The sequence below is a fragment of the Solanum pennellii genome, chromosome 10, assembly GCF_001406875.1.
Source record: "Solanum pennellii chromosome 10, SPENNV200".
NCBI lineage: Eukaryota > Viridiplantae > Streptophyta > Magnoliopsida > Solanales > Solanaceae > Solanum > Solanum pennellii.
In genome coordinates this window covers 66,950,660-66,960,443 of record NC_028646.1, presented here as the reverse complement: position 1 = coordinate 66,960,443, position 9,784 = coordinate 66,950,660, and the positions used below count along the sequence as shown (strand labels likewise).

Sequence of the window (9,784 nt, the reverse complement as noted above, 5' to 3'; positions counted from 1 at the left end):
ATCCCTCTCCTGCAAAAATCAGATCAAATAAGACAAAAGAAATTAACAAATCAAAGAAACAAAAAATGAAGAATAAGAAAAATAAAAATAAAATGACCATCATGCAATGTCTCAAAGTGGATTTTTATAGGTGTAATATTTAGGAGTTATAATTTTTATATTAAATATTTTGAAGGTTATGAATATGAAAGGTTAGGAGTTATATTATTAAATTAAAGGTTAGGTGTTATATATATTATTAAAAGGTTAGAAGGTGTAATGCTCATTAAGTAACTTATTAATAGCAATATATATATATATATACACATAATATTATTGTGTAAAAATAATAATCTAAAAAGCCCTAATTTTTTTAAAAAAAAATATATATATATTTCTCATCATTGAGGCATGCCACATAGGCGGATTGAAGATTCTCATTTATATATATATATTGATTTTGATTTGATGCTACCCTTTTAATTATTTTCATCACATTACTCCCTTTCTATATTTATTAAGTAAAAATAAAAATTTAATCATCTCTTAATTTCTTAAATTAATAAACTTTTGAACTAAATATTTTTTCAAAAAGTACGATAACTAATATGATTCAGAAAGTAGCATATTTCTTAAGGTTCAAATAGTGTGAATACCTTTTACTAATACTTTATATATTTTAATGACTCGTAAATATTAAAGAGGATGAAAAGTAGAGCTCTCAATTCTTAAATTATTTCCTAATCACAAAAAGGCCTACAATTTTAATGAGGATATGTCAAATCCTTACATTTAGTAGTAGAACTACCATATTTTATAACAATTTTTTTTTAAAAAAAAATTAATAAGAAATTGACTCCCCCAATAAAATTGGCCAAGCGATTCTTCTGCTTGATATATACAGGCAAATAAAACCTTATTATATTTTAATAATTAATAATAATAACAATAAAAGATAGGTTAGGCAGTGGAGGTTGGAGACAAGTATTTTAAATATTTATAACCCATTTCCATGCACACAATTAAAACCTTAATTAGCTACATACTAGGATCAACTATCTTAGTTTTCTCCCACATATGGCTTCAAAGAATAATGTTGTTTTTGGTGATGAGGAAAACCAGCTTTCTGGTGGGACTAATAAAGTTCAACCTTGTTCTTCTACATCAAGAAAGTATGTCAAATTAATCTCTTCGATTTATTGTGATCTTTTTTTTTTTTTAATTTGTCAGATCGATTTTTCAGATCGTCACTTAACCAATCTTTATTATCTCAGAATGTCAATTTCTTTGTTGAAAAGTTTTGGAATGGTGGCTTTCTGAGATAATAAAATTAGTTGAGTGACAATATGAAAAAATCAAGCATTAATTTGTCCTAATTAGTTATTGTACATTCCAATTAGCAGGAATACTATTGACGATGAGGGAAAGAAGCCAATTTTTCTCTCATTCTCTGAAAGGCTGGGCGTTCCTGATATCGTTTGTTTGGATGTTAGTAATATATTTTAATTTCATCATTAATTACCTCCAGAATAAATGAATTGTGCATTATCCATGCATAATTTTTGTTGTTATTATTGTTATATAGGTATGGCGAGCGTCGATGGGAGAACTCCTAGGCTCAGCGGTTCTTGTTTTCATGTTGGATACTATAGTCATTTCCACTTTTGAAAGTGACACGAAAATGCCAAATTTAATCATGTCAATTCTCATAGCAATTGTGATCACAATTCTACTCCTGGCTGTTGTTCCGGTGTCCGGAGGCCATATCAATCCGATTATCTCCTTCTCCGCCGCGCTCGTCGGAATTATATCCATGTCAAGAGCCATAATTTACATAATGGCACAATGTGTTGGTGCAATTTTAGGTGCACTAGCTCTCAGAGCAGTGGTTAGTTCATCAATTGAAGACACTTTCTCACTTGGTGGTTGCACTATCACAATAATTGCACCAGGCCCAAATGGGCCCGTTATTGTGGGCCTAGAGATGGCCCAAGCCTTATGGCTAGAGATATTTTGTACATTTGTTTTTCTCTTTGCTTCAATTTGGATGGCTTATGATCACAGACAAGCTAAGGCTCTTGGACATGTCACTGTCTTGTCAATTGTTGGTGTAGTGTTAGGCCTTCTAGTGTTTATCTCGACCACGGTGACCGCGAGAAAGGGCTATGGAGGGGCGGGGATGAACCCGGCGAGATGTTTGGGGCCAGCTATTATTAGAGGAGGTCACCTTTGGGATGGACATTGGATCTTTTGGGTTGGACCAACTATTGGTTGTGTAGCCTTCTATGTGTACACAAAAATCATTCCACCAAAGCATTTTCTTGGAGAATATGGATTCAAGCATGATTTTGTTGGAGTTGTTAAGGCTTTGTCGAATGTATGAAGGCCCAAATGTAAAAATGGGCTTTTGGTGATGTATTTAGTTTTGGGGTTTCCTTTATGGGCCAATAATAAACTAAATGTGTAATAGGACTTGAGTAATAAGTAAATAGAACATTGTCATCATATTGTCCCTACCTAGTCCCACTTTATGGAATTTAAGCTTAAACTTATGAATGATTCGACAAGTTTTTCTGTCTTTCAATTGTATAAATTAATAGTATTAGTTAATGAAGAAACCTGTTAAGTATCATTTGTCATTTACGTATCGAAAATTTTGTTTGGATTCGAAGACGATTAGTGCATTAACGACATATTAATTAAAGCATATCATCAAATATTGATTTGTGTGATATTTTTACTAAACATATAATAGTAAATTAATGTATTAACATACAAATTTAAATTAAATGACTCTAATACATAATATATTTACAGTGTGAAGCGTTGATTTAAAACTTAGATTGTAAGTTTGAAACTATCAACCCCTTAATTTATCCAACATATATATAAGGTTCTCAAAGGAAAAATGGAGGAACGTATTAACCCGGTCCATCACCTCAAATTGAGGAGGGGCACAGTTTAAACCGGTGCCACCCATGTAGTTTTAGTGCTTTTAGATTGTCTATGAAATATGTGTCATAACTTAAAGATATATATATATATATATAATTTTTAACCAAGTTAACAGGTGCACCCTTACACGTAAAGATGGGCCCCTTTCTGTTTGACATGCATTTTGATATCATAGGCGTTTCGCCATGTGATATCATATCATGATATGATATTATCAGATAGGATAATTGTTTGAACATGCAATTTTATACTGATTTTATCTAATGATTTCATATCATGAGATGTGATCTCATATTCTTCTTAAAGCATGATATGAAATTACATGGTGATTCCATATCATGATTTGAGATATTTTAATACAAAAATTAATCCACAAGTTTATATTTTGTTAAAACAATTCCACATTTATATCTACTTACCATTTATTTCATATGTACATAAAATTCATAATCACATCAATACTTTTTAAAACTTATTATCCTCACCGACGTAAAATATATTATTCTCACCAACATATAATCACTTTAACTCACACCAACCGATTGTTAAAATGATGAAATATTTATGGTCTATAAACATGAAAATATAGTTGCTGATGATATTGACCAACAAATGGCTCAAAGTAACAATGTTGGTTCATTTTCTCCGTCACATGATCGAGAAATGCAAGTTTAACTTGAGGAAATTGCTCGTACTATGTGGGAGGATTATATTAATAGTTAGTACACTATAATTTATGTTCAATTTTTTATTAAATTAAAGATAGATAAAACAATTACTTAAGTGGAGAACAAATACCTTTGTAATAATTTATTATGCGATTTTATAATTTTTTATTTGATATGATTGAATAAACAATCAGGTTATTTTAATAGTTTTACAACTTATGAGATTTTTATGTTTATGAAAAATATACAATATAAAAATTCCATATCGCATGTCCAAACAAAACTTCAATTTCATCTTATAATTTCATATGATGATTTCATATCATGATATCATATCGCATGGCCAAATGGGCCCTAAGTAAACGAACTCTCGAGCTTAATAATATTATCATGAAAATTTTGTTCATCAAATTTAATTAGTAGTACATTTCATTAAGGACAAATTTCACTGTTAAATTTATTGAAATTTTGATTAGATTAAGATTAAATAAATAATATAAGTATTTTGATTGAAAATGTGTCATTTAAATGAAAGTTTGTTTACTCTTTAGTTGGTGTATTTTAAATTAAAGCGTGTGTTTGTTCATACTTAATTTGGTTACCTCAAGTTTTATTGAAATCGGACGAAGGGAGATTTCAGTGTAATTTTTAATATAATATTTTTCCTTATAAACATTATACAAAGAATTTCTTTTTCTTCAAAAAGATCAAGTTCAAGTTCAAGTTCTTGCTTTTTAATAGGATTTCTTCATTATTTGCTTAGTGCAGAAATTTATAGGCTTGTCACATCCACTTAAGCTATTTACGTGCAATCCTATAGCAATCTCGAAAAGCAGAAGAAGCAAATATCATTTTTGGGAAGTGTTTCAAGTCATCAGTTCTATTTCGTTGTTCATATTATAAAACTTTCATCATTATGAAAAAAATGATAATTGTCTTTTTTTGATATGTCAAAAATAACAAGTAAAAATAAAAATATATTCTAGAAATAACTGACAAATAAATGTGAATAGAGAGAGTATTTGTTACAGTTCAAAGGTCAATACATTTTGTGAGTTTGATGTAGTAAGAAGCCTATAATTTTGTGTATTTACTTAAATGTGATTTGAGTTTTCATATATGATGGAATAAGCTTCTAAACATCCAAAATGTGGGAGGCTTGTTGCTTAAGATTAGAAATTAATTTTGCATTATCTAACATATATTTGGAGAACATAAATTTGAGATAGTTTATTGATATAATATTGATGTTTTCTCCATTTAAAATTAATTAATTGAATTATTGAGATGTTTCACATCTTTAAGTAAAAGAAGATTAAAATATAACATAAGTATAACTTTCAATTTTTATCCTTATTAATTATTGTCAAATTTTTGAATAAAATAACTAAATATTAATTAACAACTAATTTTAATACTAATTAATGAAGGATAAAATCAAAAGAACATTTTAAAAGTAAGAGATAACTGTCAAAAACACACCAAAATTATACTTTTTTTAGTTTCATACCTAAACTATTGAAAATTTGAGTTTCATACCTAAACTATCACTTTTTAGTTTGAGAAACACACATCTCTCTTTATACCACTCTCATCAGTGTATGTGTAATACACTCTCTCTCTTTTATTTTAAAGAATTTCCACATCACACTCCACACGAACAAAATATTTAACCTTGACAAAAAATAAATAAATTATTAGTATTAGTTAAAATTAAAAATTAAAAAATTATTATAAAAAAATAGTATTTTCTTTATAAAATAAAATGTAAAATATTTTTCTTATCCCACACCATTTTTTAAAGTTTTTTATTTTGTTTAAATTTCTTTTATAAAAGTATTTCATTTTTTACTTCATCTCCTCCTCCTCATCAAATACTAATTTAGATATTATTTTATTTTCTTAAAAATATTATTCTACCCATCCCACTTAACCCTCCGCTTTCAATTTTTTCCCAAGTGTTTAGGTATACATATCGAAAATATTTTATACTTGCCGCCACAAGACTTTTTATATATTTTATTTGTTCATGTTATATTCGGTACACTAGTAGAATTTTTTTTCTAAAAATACATGTACGTGCATGCCTAACACAAAATAAGAAAAACGTAAAAAAAAAAAAAAATTAGGAGCGAAAAATTAAATAGAATGGGATAGATTTTTTTAAATAAACTAATATCAATTTCTATCCGTGGGGGGAGGGGGGGGGGGGGGGGAGGATGAAATACGAAANGGGGGGGGGGGGGGGGGGAGGGGGAGGATGAAATACGAAAATTTTAAAAATATTGTATAAATGATTTTTCTTTTAAAAGGATGGGGTTGTCGCAGGGGAGGTGGGTTCGTGGAGAGGTGATGGAGTGAGATAAGAAAAATAATTTAATTTTTTTATATGGATAGTAATTTTTAGTTTTTAATTACAATTATTTTTATTATTTAATTTTTATCTAGATAAAATATTTTATCTATGTGGAATGCCACGCGTCAAAGTTTTTTCATATAAAAGAGAGAGTGCACTACACACACCACTGATGTGTGTTTCTCAAACAAAAAAGTGATAGTTTAGGTATGAAACTTACACTTTCAATAGTTTAGATATGAAACTTAAAAAAAGTGAATAGTTTAAGTGTATTTTTGACACTTATCTCTAAAAGTAATCTAAAAAAAGTAGACAATTAAATTAATTTAAAAAATAAAACATATCTTAACGATTCGATAATTTGAAACAAAAAGAATAGTAAGAATTATGCATATATCGTAAAAAAAAAATGAAGAGATCTTTTATTTTAATGAAGGATCTTGGACTAGCTGATATCATATTAATTATCAAGACTAAACAAATAGTGGCATTGATTAATCTCATAACTTGAGAAAATGTTAAATAAATCTAGTCTCTTAAATATGAAAGAGGTCAATACTTCATTTAATTCTAAATCGAGTTAACTAATTATGATGAAAAATTATGGCTTTTAACTTATTAAGCAAGCTCTATTGGAAGAGCCAGTGGTCCAGTTCTTCTTCTTTTTTTTTTTATAGAAAATTAAAGATTTAATACTCACTCTGTTCTTAATTATTGAAAAAAAGCATAAATTTCTCTTTAAATTTATATTGAAAAGTTAGTTACACACTCTAACTATCATAACGATCTATTACACACTTTAACTATTTCAAAGTGAATTTAATACTATCCTGATATGTGCAATACCACTCTAGAGTATGCAATGTATTACACTCCTGTCACATTAGGGCACGTTAGAATTTGTAATTTTTTATTTTCTTTTCTTTATTACTTATATTTTATTTTATTAATTATATTTTACACTAATTAATTTCTAATCAATTATTAAAGTTCTCTAATAATTATGTCTTCTTCATAGCAGAATGGTAAATAAGAAACTTTTAGGAATGACCATCAAAAAAATTACCCTAAATCTGCATTTTAGTCATGGAGTTGAAGAGTTCTTCCATTCCAAAATGTACTAACAAGAAGGTTGCTTCAATTTCTTTCATTGATTGATCATGGAAAATGAGCTTCCACTGTTATTTGTTACGATTTGTAGTTGTAAATATTTTTCAGATTTGGACATACATTCTTTGTTCTTTTTTCACGTTTTTCATGGAGGTTTCTTAAAAAATCAAGATAATAAAAAAATAATTTCCTTTCCATTTTCAATCGATCACCCAAATCACTCAAAATATCCGTCGAAGCTTTAACAATTGACACCTCTCAAAATCTTACTCCTATTTGAAGTAATTTGTTTCTTGGTTGCTTCTTGTTATTGGTTTATTTTAAGTTTAATGGAGTGTGAAGAAGAAGAGGATGGTGGGGTATGAAGAAGAAGAGATATGTGTGTGTGTATATATATATATATATATATATATATATATATATATATATATATATACACACATACACACTTTTTTTAATTATTATTATTTTTTCATGTCAGCTTTTGGAATAAATAAATTCACTTTTAAATAACAGAGTTGTGTAATAGGTCGTCATGATAGTTTAAGCGTGTAACTGACTTTTCGGTACAAGTTTAAGGTGGAATCTATGCATTTTCCCTTAATTATTTGTTCACTTTTAAATTGACTCACTTATTAATAAAACAATAGATGACATATTGAAGATAAATAGGTAAAAAGAATTTGTTTTTTTTTTATTTGTTAAAATAGACAAGTAATTAAAGACATAAAAAGTAGTATATAGCGATGTAAATTGGACTGGAATTACCACATGAATCATGATGGTTGTTTACCTTGGATACGATATAATTTTATAAAATCAAGAAAATAAACTTATATTAGTAAAACTAAAAACAAGAAAATAAGTTGAGTGATCGAACAATTTATAAGAGAATCCATTCTATATTGATCCCATCGAGTATATCAAAATCAATTAATAACACTCGAAGCATGTTCTCCAACACCCAAAGATTTAAATTGTGTGTATAACTTTCGTTAGTACTTTTATATATTCTAATGACTCGTAAATAGTAAAGAGAATGAAAAAATAGAGCTTACTATTCTTAAATTATTTCCCAATCACAAAAAGGCCTACTATATTAATGAGGATATGTCAAATCTTTACATTTAGTAGTAGAACTACCATATTTTATAACAGATATATCTTTTTAAAAAAAAACAATTAATAAGAAATTGACTCCTCCAATAAAATTGGCCAAGAGATTTCTTTTGCTTGATATATACACCTAAACAAAACTTTATTATATAACCTTAAGTTAAATACTAGGATGAACTATCTTAGTTTTCTCACATATGGCTTCCAAGAACAAAGTTGTTTTTGGTGATGAGGAAAACCAGCTTCTTGGTGGGACTAATAGAGTTCAACATTGCTCTTCTACATCAACAAAGTTTGTCAAATTAATAATCTCTTTGATTTATTGTTTTGTTACATGGTCCCGTAACCAATATTTGTTATCTCATAAAGTCAACTTCTTTGTTGAAAAGTTTTGACATGGTGACTTTTTGAGATAATAAAAATTAGGTGATTGTCAATCTGAGAAAGTTCAAGCTTTAGTTTGTCCAAATTAATTAATTTCACATTTGGCAGGAATAATATTGATGATGATGGAAAGAAGCAAAATTTTCTTTCGATTTCTGAAAGACTGGGCGTTGCTGACCTTTTTTGTTTAGATGTTAGTAATATATTTTGATTTTATCACTAATTACCTTGAGACACTACTAAAAAAAGGCCAAAAAGAGACCTAGAAAAGAGACCTCACGAGGTCTCTTTTCGGAAAAAAGAGACCGAAAAAGAGACCTCAACGATAGGTCAGTAAAATGCAGGTCACTTTTTTACAGACACCTCATGAGGTCGCCAAACGGAGACCTCACGAGGTCACCAACAAATTATCTGATTTTTTACAAAAAGGAGACCTCACGAGGTCACTATTGTATTATTTAATTTAATTTTATATTTTTATATAGAGACCTCATGAGGTCACAATTTTATTATATTATTTAATTTTATATTTTAATAAAGAGACCTCATTAGGTCGCTAAGATATTATTTAATTTAATTTTATATTATTTTAAAGTAGAGACCTCATGAGGTCTCTTTTCTGCATTAATTTTTGGAGACCTCACGAGGTCTCCATAATGAAATTTACGGAAAATATAATGCAGAAAAGAGACCTCATGAGGTCTCTTTTCTGCATTTATAAAATATAAAATGTTAATTAGAGACCTGATGAGGTCTCCATTATGAAATAGCTGAAAAAATTAATACAAAAGGGAGACTGATATACCGTGGTTTCACGGTATAATTAATACTTTTTCCTAAGTTTAGTGTGTACGAAAGCCTTTTTGTGCTAATTTTGATATAAGTTTCTCTTTGTTTTGCAGGGAATCTGTCCAAAGCTGAATACGGAGATTTTGAGCGGAAAAATGCAGAAGAGACCACCTACGGAGCTTATAACGGTCCGTCGTGCTTGTGACGGTCCGTAGGTGGCAGCGTAGTGCAGCTGCTGAAGGAAGATGGGGAAGTCTGACCAAGTGTGGGATTACGAAGCTTGTGACGGTCCGTCATGGCTATGACGGTCCGTCCTGCAGGTTCGTCGTGAAGTTCAGAGAAGTGATCCCAGTACCCAGATTCCGAGAGTTGAAGTATTTTGGAACGAAGACCCTCGACGGACCGTTGTGCCTATGACGGTCCGTCA

The 9,784-nt window shown here is 29.1% G+C and overlaps 2 protein-coding genes across 3 annotated transcripts in view; both read left to right on the top strand.

Annotated features, from left to right (window-relative positions):
* The first annotated feature begins 928 nt into the window (after positions 1 to 928).
* LOC107002502 (aquaporin-5-like) lies at positions 929 to 2,604 on the top strand. Of its 2 annotated transcripts, none has more exons than XM_015200554.2 (3): positions 929 to 1,151; positions 1,383 to 1,467; positions 1,565 to 2,604. In XM_015200554.2, the coding sequence occupies exons 1-3, from the start codon at positions 1,057 to 1,059 to the stop codon at positions 2,360 to 2,362; spliced, it is 978 nt and encodes a 325-aa protein (XP_015056040.1). In that variant the 5' UTR covers positions 929 to 1,056; the 3' UTR covers positions 2,363 to 2,604. The 2 variants fall into 2 exon arrangements, with proteins under 2 accessions (XP_015056040.1, XP_015056039.1); XM_015200553.2 differs by having other exon boundaries at positions 1,380 to 1,467; positions 1,565 to 2,563.
* Positions 2,605 to 8,330: 5,726 nt separating this feature from the next.
* Positions 8,331 to 9,784, top strand: part of LOC107001510 (probable aquaporin TIP3-1) — a 20,570-nt gene continuing 19,116 nt past the window's right edge. The window contains exons 1-2 of the mRNA XM_015199527.2: positions 8,331 to 8,476; positions 8,677 to 8,761. Of these exons, the coding sequence (XP_015055013.1) occupies positions 8,382 to 8,476; positions 8,677 to 8,761 (180 nt within the window). The 5' untranslated portion in view covers positions 8,331 to 8,381. The remainder of the gene's footprint in view (positions 8,477 to 8,676; positions 8,762 to 9,784) is intronic.